At 33.9% G+C, this 12,236-nt stretch overlaps 1 protein-coding gene across 8 annotated transcripts in view; it reads right to left on the reverse strand.

Moving 5' to 3' along the window:
• The window catches only part of ERBIN (erbb2 interacting protein), a 124,787-nt gene that overhangs the window by 45,330 nt on the left and 67,221 nt on the right, over positions 1-12,236 (reverse strand). For all 8 annotated transcript variants that reach the window (XM_032404315.1, XM_032404317.1, XM_032404313.1 and 5 more), the window contains 6 exons: positions 8,811-8,874; positions 4,324-4,398; positions 3,306-3,450; positions 1,983-2,055; positions 1,535-1,664; positions 1,092-1,207 (listed from right to left, as the gene is read on the reverse strand). In XM_032404315.1, the coding sequence (XP_032260206.1) occupies positions 1,092-1,207; positions 1,535-1,664; positions 1,983-2,055; positions 3,306-3,450; positions 4,324-4,398; positions 8,811-8,874 (603 nt within the window). The remainder of the gene's footprint in view (positions 1-1,091; positions 1,208-1,534; positions 1,665-1,982; positions 2,056-3,305; positions 3,451-4,323; positions 4,399-8,810; positions 8,875-12,236) is intronic.

Raw genomic sequence — 12,236 nt, forward strand, 5'->3', positions numbered from 1 at the left:
CATCAGAATGCCAAATTAGAACAGCACCTATTTAAAAAGAACGTCTACTTAAATCTTCTATCTTATTATGCCTATCCATTCTGCTATACCTATTTTCCAAGGCAATTTGCTAGAACCTAGGGCTCTAGCTTTGGGGTACAAAGTATGGGCAAAAATGGGGACTGAATTTTTAAAAGGTAGTGGTTATTCTTAAATAAAATGGAACAGTCCGAATACCCTAACTAGTGAGAAAACTGGGCTTACATTAAAGCTCTACTTTATAAGCTAAATGAGTCATCTTAAATTAAGAGTTTTAATTTTCTCCTCATAAAATGACAATACCTATTGTACTATTTCATAGTATTGTTTTGAATACTTTGTAAGATACTATGAAAGCATAATGTAAAAATGCTCTACAGACATTCTTTTATCATTATTAGTATCTTTACCTCAGGAAAAATTACAGTCTGTTCTTAACATTATTCCAATTTAGTAACTCTAGTGATCTATTTGCTCTGCACCTTGACTGTGTTGCCCAAGCTGTGTGAATGGGTTCCTAATCACATCTCAGCTCAGAAAAATACAGAGTAGATTAGATGAAAAGCTGCTTCATTCAGCAGCAGTATTAAGGTGAAGATATGGAATAAAAAAGGTGACTATAAGGAAAGAACAGCTGTATAGCTCAAGCTGTAAGTTGTATAGCTGAAGTCGACACAAAATGAACTATGACAAATAACCACAGTATAAAAACCACAGGCAGGGGTGCCTGGGTGGCTCAGTGGTTAAGTGTCTGCATTCCGCTCAGGTCATGATCCCAGGGTCCTGGGTTCGAGCCCCGCATTGGGCTCCCTGCTCAGTGGGAGGCCTGCTTCTCCCTCTCCCAACTCCCCCTGCTTGCGTTCCCTCTCTCGCTGTCTCTCTGTCAAATAAATAAATAAATTCTTTAAAAAAAAAAAAAAAACCACAGGTAAAATTAGGTCATTCTTTCAAATGAAAATTCCATTTAAAAACCAAAAAAGCATATGAAAAGAACAACATGCATGACATTTTATATCAAATGATGAAACTTTAATTTCATCCAATGTCTTCTATAAACCAACATTATTACAAACCTATTGTCACTTAAATTGATGACTTTTAATTTTTGCATATCACCCATTTCCTCTGGAAGTGTCTCAAGTTTATTGGAATGGAGAAATAGCACAGTTATATTTTTCCAGCTTCCAATCTGAAAGAGAAACATAAAACTGGGTATCAAAATTCTGGCCTACTGCTTAATAGGCAGAAGTAAAATATACTTTCCAAAAGTTATGAAAACATTCTTCTCATTTATAAAAGGAAACATATTTTCTCTTTTCAATTATTGATTTTCATGTATAAAGAGAAGTATTTAGGTATCTCTGTAAATCAGTATAGCTAATTATTATTCAGAGAATAAGTAACAGAGTTACATAATTATTTCTAAAGAAAACAGATAAAACCACACTGGATAGCTATAATAAATAATATGGGGGAAAAAAAAGAAAATTCAAAGCAAATTTAAAAAATACAATACCTCTGGGGGTAACTGTTGTAAATAATTATGATCTGCAGCAAAGGTTCTTATATTAGTAAGCTGCCCAATAGATGAAGGCAAAGCCTCAACTTCATTGAAGCTACAGTCCAGTTCTTCTATTGATACTAACCTAATCAATTAAAACAGAAAACACACATTTTTAAAAAGTTTCCTATATATAATCAAAAACTTAAGAATATATAAATATTTGAACTTGACTTTAACAAATCTAGAAAAACTCTATTTCCACTAAACTTAATAATAAAAATAAGCCTACCTTTATTAAAAAAACCTATCCAACCTGTAACCAATTACTTATTAAAATGCTATGGAATCTCCTTTAGATGCTTTTTATGCAGTTATCTAAAAATATATATGATTGAATGAAAACATAAATATATAAAGCTGAATGAAAGTAAAGTCTTCTAGTGATTCAGAAAAATCTTACCCTCCTATAGAGTCTGGCAGATACATTAATTGATTTTCATCTATTTTAAGAGTTGTTACATTCTTCAATGAACCTATTTGAGAGAAGAAATAATATACAGTTTTCCAGCTTGAACTAGAAGCAGGTCAACCAACAGTCAATATGAGCACATACTACATTTGACATGAATCATACAGAACTTTCTTAATCAACCCATCTACAAGAGAAACCAACCTAACCTCATTACTCTGTACTCCCTTACCCTGTATTTTCAATTTTTACCAATATATCACCTTTTAACATTAGTGTATACTTATCTACTTTACTCCTGTTAAAAATGCAAGCTTCATAAAAGTAGGGACTTCTGTCTGCTTTGTTCACAGATGTAGCCCTGCTCCTTAAAACAATGCCATGGCACAAGTGAGCACAAACAAAAAGGAATGGTAGGTGTATAAAATTCATAGGTATATGGCAAACTATTCTGTGTATTCTAAATACTAAAACAATAAAAACAGAGTTTAATTTAAAATTAAAAAGTGTTGAGGGGCGCCTGGGTGGCTCAGTTGTTAAGCGTCTACCTTCCGCTCAGGTCATGATCCCAGGGTCCTGGGATCGAGCCCCGCATCAGGCTCCCTGCTCCACAGGAAGCCTGCTTCTCCCTCTCCCACTCCCCCTGCTTGTGTTACCTCTCTCTCTGTGTCTCTCTCTGTCAAATAAATAAATAAAGTCTTCTTAAAAATAAAATTAAATTAAATTAAAAAAGTGTTGAATAAATTACAGAATTTGCAAAATGTAACCTGAGCTAAAACAGCTATGTAACTCAATTAAGTATATAAAAATATTTTTTGGTTTTTATGTTTAAACATCATGAAGATGGCAAGATTTATGTTTTTGGTTCTTGAATCAAAATAATTCAATTTCCTTGAACTATCATCAGACTAAAAGCAACTACAAATATAGACTCTCCTGGGATTTACTAAAGTGGTTTGTTTTCTCATCTGTGAGTCTAAAATGGAGACTGAAAAAAAGTTCCTAGATAAGGGCTATGAATAGGAGTTAAAGTTTGGATAAATTAACCTCTTTTTAAAGAGTTTAAATTTTATTATAGTGATAAAAATGACATTTCTTTAAAGAAAAATATAGTAATGTCAACCAAGAAGTAAAATGTGTAACTGATCACACGAGGAAAAAATTCAAATAAGATTTGTGACTGGCAGTACAATAAAACTAGCTCAAAACAAATAAAATTTGATATCTGAAAGCTTTGAGTGAAACAATGGCAAAAATGTAATTTCTGAGATTTTACATTAGTAAAAATTACATGAATTAGAAAGCAATACAAACCAATAGTCTCAGGCAGTTGTTGAAGTGAATTGCTTGATAACAGGAGGTCTTGAAGGTTTTCACAAGCTGAAATTCCTTCTTCAATCATTTCAATATTATTTTTGGAAACATCCAAGTATGTGAGCTGTTTCAAACTACCAATAAACTGTAAGTAAAAAGAGGAAATCTCATGACTATATTAAGTGAATTTATGGCTAGTTTAGGTAATACACTCAATACCAAGTTATAATTCACAATTAAATGTTTATATGAGAGAAAAGATCCAATTTTTTATTAAATGCCATAAGTAATGTATTCAGTAATAAAGCTAAGAGCTCCTGCTAAGAGCCTAGCAGAGTGACAATGGACATATACTTTTCGTTGGGAACTCAGCTGTCACCATTGACTAGGGCGATAGGACATAAAGGGATTCTTAGGTTCTTTGGGTATGGGAATAAATAAATGTCAGTCGGTAAGACAGAAACTACGTGGAAAATATCCCACTTTAACAGTTCTCCGGACAAAATGAGTTAGGATATAAACTCAATTGCAACCACTGTGAAGGACACACTCCAGGTCCAGGAAATTAAAATGAGTCTAGGGGTGCCTGGTTGGCTCAGTCGTTGGGTGTCTGCCTTCGGCTCAGGTCATGATCCCGGGGTCCTGGGATTGAGCCCCGCATCGGGCTCCCTGCTCAGCGGGAAGCCTGCTTCTCCCTCTTCCACTCCCCCTGCTTGTGTTCCCTCTCTTGCTGTCTCTCTCTCACTCTGTCAAATAAATAAATAAAATCTTAAAAAATAAATTAATTAATTAATAAATAAATACAAAGAGTCTATTTTACAAAATTTACTATGGTAATTTTCTATTTTAGTCAAGAATGTATTGATAGTAAAAAAAAAAATGCTATTTGCTTCTATCTAATATATTAACAATTAAATAACCATCTTTTTTTTAAAAAGTAATCTGAAAATGTGTAATTCATAAAACTGCAAAGAATAGACTGTAATAAGAGAAGCTATTTAGAGTTTGATATACATACCCCTGGAATAAAAGTCAGTCTATTACCATCCATCCAAAATTCTTTCAATCCACTTAGTTGCTCAAGTACTTCAGGCTGTTTGGATAAGAAAGGGGTATGGGGATTCAATAATTTCCTTGAATGTTTTTGTCAAAAAAAGCTCCAAGGAACTTGTAATGGTAACTTCTGGTTTAAAACCTTTAATAAATAACTTGGGGGCGGGGGCGCGTGGCATGGAGCGGAGCCAAGATTCTAGACTTTTCACTTTATTATAGTTACTACAGTGGTTCTACTAAAAGAGAACTCAAAGATAAGCATTCCAGAAGAGTAGATTGCATAAAACTCATTTAAGCTTTTGCTTACACAACAGGCTCAAGTATTTATAAAACTAATAAAGAAATAAAAATAGGTCCCACTTCTCTCAAGAGTACAAAAAGATACTCTCAATCATTATCTGTAAAAAGATTTCACCTTTTCCCCACGACCCAGCAATTGCACTACTAGGTTATCTACCCCAAAGATACAAACGTAGTGATTCAAAGGGGCATCTGCATCCCAATGTTTATAGCAGCCAATGTCCATAAAAGCCAAACTATGGAAAGAGCCCAGATGCACATCGATAGATGAATGGATAAAGATGTGGTACACACACACACACACACACACACACACACACACACACACACAATGGAATACTACTCAGCCATCAAAAAATGAAATCTTGCCATTTGCAATGACATGGATGGAACTAGAGGGTATTATGCTAAGCGAAAAAAAGTCAAAGAAAGACAACTATCATATGATCTCACTCATATGTGGAATTTAAGAAACAAAAGAGAGGATCATAGGGGAAGGGAGGGAAAAATAAAAGACGAAATCAGAGAGTGAGGTAAACCATAAGAGACTCTTAATCATAGGAAACAAACTAGGGTTGCTGGGCGGTAGGGGGGGGTGAGGGGATGGGGTAACTGGGTGATGGACATTAAGGAGGGCATGTGATGTAATGAGCACTAGGTATTATATGAGACTGGTGAATCAGTGAACTCTACCTCTGAAACTAATAATACACTATATGTTATTTAAATTTAAATTGTAAATAAAATAAAATGGGGAAAAAAGAACCAATTAAGAATTAAGAAAACTAATCATTGTTAACTATTTATTATCAATTAACTATTCTATATGATAATATAATGGTGGTACATATCATTACACATTTGTCCAAACCCACAGAATGTACAACACTGGAAGTAAAACCTAATGTAAACTATGGACCCCAGGTAATTATGTTGTGTTAATGTAGGTTCATCAAGTGTAATCAATGTACCACTCTGGTGGGGGGTGTTGATAATGGGGGAAGTTATGTATGTGTGGGAAGGGTGTATATGGAAAATCTCTGTCTACCTACCCTCAGCTAAAATTTGCTGTGAACCTAAAACTGCTCTAAAAAATAAAATCTATTTAAAAAAAAAAAAGATTTAGCCTTTTATGAAAAGAACAAAGATACTCCGATGACTAAGAGGGAGAAAAATGAAAACAATTTAACTGTCCAATAATAAGGGAAAGGTAAATAAATCAAGGCATAATCATATGATATGCACATTCTGTTATTTTAAACTCTTAGCAATTACTTAATGAAATAGTTTTTAGTATGGTTTTGATAATCAAAAAATTAATCAGAGGGTTGCAGTGGACCTTGGTATTGAGACAAAATTTGATCTTGGGCATTTGCCCTTGCAGGCTTTATTGAATGCATCCTTCAAAGGTATTTCTGTCACCACACAAAGCTCTGTGTAGTCACTGACACAGTGATGTCATAGAGTACCATCATATCTAATCAACATCATCACACAAGTAATACATAAAAGTCATGTCATTCAGATTTACTGCTAACATATAAATATAGGTAAGGTGTATCTTGGATTAAAAGAAATACCTTTTTGTGCTGTTTCTGTTATCATTTTAAGGGTGAGTTTTTTAAAAAATGCATAATGCTGCAGACCGAAATGGTACAAAAATTAATGATTCTGAATGTTACTGATTAATCGAACAATAATTAAGATTTTTCAAACAGTTAATATGGATGTAGATTAATACTTTTAAATACCTTAAGAGTACAATAGTTTAACAATTTAGGAAGAACAGTGTATGTATTTTTTCACAAGGGGTTAAAAACTTCCACAACACACAACAAAACCCATCATAAACCATCTTCAATTAAATATAGTAAAATTCAAATAAAATAAAAAGAAGGGGCGCCTGGGTGGCTCAGTCGTTAAGCGTCTGCCTTAGGCTCGGGTCATGATCCCAGGGTTCTGGGATCGAACCCCGCATCGGGCTCCCTGCTCCGCGGGAAGCCTGCTTCTCCCTCTCCCACTCCCCCTGCTTGTGTTCCCTCTCTCACTGTGTCTCTCTCTGTCAAATAAATAAATAAAATCTTTAAAAATATATATATATAGTAAAGAATATGAAAGTGTATTTTAGAAAAAAAATAAGGTATACAAAACCACCATGCTCTTCCACTGACTTCAGCTGTAAAGTTCACTGTCTATTTGATGAGCAAATGTATAATATAACACCCACAGGGCAATCATGAAGCTGACAATACTGAGAAATTCTTGTTCCTAAGATTATCATTTGACAGCAGACACATAAAAAGATGCTCAACATCACTCATCATCAGGGCAATGCAAATCAAAACCACAATGAGATATCACCTCACACCTGTCAAAATGGCTAAAATCAACAACACAAGAAACCAGTGTTGGCAAGGGTGTGCAAAAAAAGGAACCCTCCTGCACTGCTGGTGGGAATGCAAACTGGTGCAGTCACTGTGGAAAACAGTGTGGAGGTTCCTTAAAAAATTAAAAATATGATGCAGCAATTCCACTTCTAAGTATTATCCAGAGAATGTGAAAACACTAATTCGAAAAGATACACACCCGTTTGTGGCAGCATTATTTACAATGGCCAAAATATGGAAGCAGCCCTGGGTCCACTGATAAATGAATGGATAAAGATGTGGTATGGGCGCCTGGGTGGCTCAGTCAGTTAAGTGTCTGCCTTTGGCTCAGGTCATGATCTCAGAGTTCTGGGATTGAGCCCTGCATCTGGCTCCCTGCTCAGCAGGGGAGTCTGCTTCTCCAGCTCTCTCTCTCTATATATATAAATAAATAAAATCTTAAAAAAAAAAAGACGTGAGATGTGTGTGTGTGCAGTACTACTCAGCCATAAAAAAGAATGAGTTCTTGCTATTTGCAACATGAATGGCTCTAGAAAGTATAATGCTAATAAGCAAAGTAAGTCTGTCAGAGAAAAAGAAATACCACATGATTTCACTCATATGTGGGATTCAAGAAACAAAGTAAATGAACAAAGAAAAAAAAAGAGACAAACCAAGAATCAGATTCTCGACTACAGAGAACAAACTGATGGTTACCAGAGGGGAGGTGGGTGGGGGGATGGGTGTAAAAGGTAAAGGAGATTAAGAGTGCTCTTGATGAGCACCGAATAATGTGTAAGTTGTTGAAATCACTATATTGTATACCCGAAACTAATATAAACACTGTATGTTAATTATACTAGAATTAAAAAAAAAAAAAAAAGACTAGGGGCACCTGGGTGGTGCAGTCGGTTAAAGTGTCAGACTCTTGGTTTTGGCTCAGGTAGTGATCTCAGGGTTGTGGGATCTAGCCCTGCCTCCAGCTCTGCATTCAGCGCAGAGTCTGCTTGAGATTCTCTCTTCCTCTCCCTCTGATCCCCCAACCCCTCCCACCCCACGAGCTAGCTCTCTCTTTCTCTCTCAAATAATCTTTTAAAAAAAGACTATCATTTGAAATCTACCATAATTTTAAAAACCAAACTTATAATGTAAAAAAATTTAATGATGATGATATTCAGGCCAATGAATTCCTCTTCAGAAAAAATATCTAGCTTATTTTCTGAGTTCTTTTGGAGAACTCACTAAAGACAAAAATCTACTTACATAGTCCTTTCCTTTTTGATTCTTTACCATAGCACATTTTGCATACAAAACAAAAACAATTCAGAGGTCTTATTACCAACTGAAAAATAACAGTTGTTTCACTCAATGTTTTCCTTTTAGCTATTAAGTAAAATTATAGAAAAATATTTTATCATTGAATCAATTCCTGAGCAATACCCTCAGGGAGCTACTTTTGACTCAGAAGTACTTTTTATTATTCCTTCTAGGCTGATGAAACTTTATTTTTCCCTTATAATCTCTCAAACTATCTACTTACTGTGCCTAAACTTTTAGTTACCCTTTTCCATGGGTTTCTCATTTATTTTACATTTTATTCTCACTACTGTCAGATATATATGTCTGCTTAATTTTACATTAATAACTTTTATATCTTTTTTCTTAAAAAAAATACATGTATCTTTAACCTATTCTATATTTTAAAATGCTAAGAAATAAATACATCAATTTTCACATGTTCTCAATCAAATTTAAGACCTCTGGATAGAGACTGGTATGAACTTACCACTTCTGTGAATTCATTACTTCCCAAATCCAATCTTTCCAGTTGGGTCAGTCTATTCATGGTTCTATGCACAAGGGATTAATGAAGAATTGAGTATACAAAAATATCAATTAAATGGAAGCTTTCAAAAGTAATAGTGTTAAACATTCTTAATGTAATATCTAATGTACAGGTTTCACCATATTGACAAAATATAATTTCTCAGGAAAGTATTCTTTATTTAATTTCTAAATAAAATAAGTTATGAATTATTCTCTAATTTGGCTTCTCATCAGGTCTTCATTTCTATTCATAAGTAGTCACAGTAAACTGAAACGCATAGACCAAAATACGAGTAACTGGTTTTCACTTTTTTCACAAAATAAATTTTCATATAATATTAATCAACTAATGAATTAGACTGTTTGGCAGCTACATAGTAATTATTACCGTTTTTCAAGACTGGTCATATATTTGTAAAACTTTAAGATAGCTTAATTCTGAAAATTAATACTCAAAATTCTAAGAACAGTAAACACAGTATTTCTTATCACATTTCCAAATTAATTTCAAGACAACTCAAAATAAAGTTTTATAAGAATCATAAATGAGTAGATAAAATCATTTTCAACTTCCAACTTACTACCAATATTTCTCTGCAACTACAGGGACTTGAAAATTGTACAAAAACTCACTTAACAATGAAATAAACTAAATTGTGCTTTTATCTCTCCTTCAATATGGCATTTTAAAAACCTAAACTAATTAATTCAAACACATATTTACACTCTTACATTGCTATTTTTAGAGAAACCCCTAGTATTTGATAGACTGAGGTACTACCAGCTACCCAGATATAGAACTTTGTGCTATAATTTTTTAGGATATGTCAAAATGAAAGCAAAATACAGTTATCATCATATTATCAGTACATATTAATATGCTAATGACTTAAAAATTAACATCATTAAAAACCAACAGCCTCCTTAAATTATGACACAAGAACACAGACTATTTCTATCTTCTCTGGAAATCTAACAAATTAGAAAAAGTAAAATAAAACTCACTTAAAACATTTCTCTGGCTTTTCAGGGAAAAAAACTAACAAACATAGGAACACACATAATTGGGGGCGCCTGGGTGGCTCAGTTAGTTAAGCAACTGCTTTGGGCTCAGGTCATGATCCCAGGGTCCGGCGGTGGATTGATCAGCCCTGAGCCCCATGGGCCCCACGTTGAGCTCCCAGCTCAGCAGGGAGTCTGCTTCACCCTCCTGCTATGCCCCTACCCCGTGCTTGTGTGCAAGCTCTCTCTCTCTCAAATAAATAAAAATCTTTTAAAAATAAACAAATAAAAGAACACACATAAATGTAATGCCACTATGTTACTGAACTAACATTAGAGGAAGCTAATTTTTCCCGACCCTTCCATTTTAAGTATGCCATTCTATCAACATTCCTTTAACTTATTTCACAACACCAATTTTTTTCAAAGCTGCTTTATTTAACTTAGACTTATTAAGGGCCTTGTCTCAGGTACTATGAAGTACTATAATTCTGTTTCCCTTACTCATATCTGTCTTTGTCCAGAAAATCTCTAGGTCAGTTGTAGTTTGCTTCATAACAAAGCAAAAGGTGTTTCCAGGGTATTTCTGAAGAAAGATGAGATGCTATGATATTAAACTATGTCCATAATACTATCTCAGGTAAACATTTGAGAAAAGTAGAGAGGTGTGTGAGAAGGAAGGCAAAGACTAAAAGAAAACATAATCTTATTTTTCTTAATTCAATATCATAAAAAATCCACACGGAGCAGTTAAACACTGTAACAAAAGGTAACTAATACAAGAGTACAAAAAAGAAGTGGTGCACTGGAAAAATTCAATTCTAAATGACATCTTTAGAAAGTGAAGTTTTAAAACTAATGCAGGAAAAAGTGAATGACATGTGTATGTAACAAAAAGAGAAAGGTAGTGTAAAATCTTCAAAATGTCTCCATCTCAACTTGCATTAGTTTATACTGGCAACTTTAGTCCTACTAAGATACCTCAAAAGTCTAAGATAAAATTTCATGTTTTCATTTTCAAGTCTTTTCATTTAAGATCCAGCTTCCTACTTCAAGGAGAATCTACAAACAATATATCCGTCAAATTTCTTCCTGTTTACCTCTAAAATCTCTTTGTATTTAACTCCTTTTTATCATCTCTTCTTATGTCACAGAGGAAAAAAACACATCTTTTGTGTGCTTGGCGCTGTGCCCTCTAGTACTTAGATGGTATTAAATTTCACTTAGCTACATATCTAAAACAGCTTTCCCAGTGCTCACATCTTTGATTATAAAAAGGTTTACTCACATAACCTAAATACACATAACTTTCGTAACATTTAAAACTACTGCCTTTTTAGAGTTTGTGAGGTCTCAAAAGTTTTAATTACAAGTCTTAAAAAGAGAGCAGTAAAGAATTATATTTGAAAATACATCAGACAGAGCCCAATTTAAAGTTAAATAAGGAGATAAAATAATGAGTTAAAATTATGCTATCAGATACCCCGTATTAATTACAGGCTTAGCTATTTCAGTAAACAATTTACATCTTATTCAAATCTCTTAGAAAGCAGTCAGTTTGAACTAAGGAGTCATCAATGCCAGTACCACATCTATAAAATATTTAAACCTTTTTGAATTTAATATGGATCATAATTCCCATTTTAATTTACACTCACAGCCATCCCTATAAACACCAATCATTTCTGCACTGAACAATTATCCGCTAATAGATAATGTCTTCTGGGAATCAAAATTAGATATGCTCTTTGTCCTCAAAGACTTACATTCATAGGGAAGGTTACAGGTACATGTAAAAACAGGAGTAAAATGTATAAAAAAATAAGACTAACATGGTAAATTTCATAACAGATACAAATAAGATACCACAGAAGTTCAGTAAGCAAAACTAACTCCTGGGAAACTGGAGCTATCTCCCTTAAAAGGTAATAATTAACTCTTGACAAATCAATCACAACAGAAATCAGCAAAGTTTTCTGTAAAGGATCAGAGAATAAATAATTTAGGCTTTGCATACAGTCTTTGTCACAACTACTTGGCTCTAGCACTATAGAGCAAAAGGAACCATAGAAAATATGTAAATGAATGTGTTTCCAATGAAACTTTATTTACACAAAAACAGTGGGCCAGATTTAACAAGATGGTAGTTTGCCAATGCCTACATGTAAAAATGTAGCAATGAATTCAGGAAGTTTTAATGTATTTTTTCAATAAATGGACACAGACTACAGGGCATTCTGAGCGTGTAGATCTGTTTTAGTTTTATCTTATTTGCTCTTGGATTGCCATCTCTTCTTGATGTTAGCTTACCAGCAGGGGGCCCTCTACCCCACTTCTAATTTACAACAGACTATAAAACCGGACAAATTCTTATAATTACAGT

Source organism: Phoca vitulina, unplaced genomic scaffold (genome assembly GCF_004348235.1).
Source record: "Phoca vitulina isolate PV1807 unplaced genomic scaffold, GSC_HSeal_1.0 scaffold6, whole genome shotgun sequence".
NCBI lineage: Eukaryota > Metazoa > Chordata > Mammalia > Carnivora > Phocidae > Phoca > Phoca vitulina.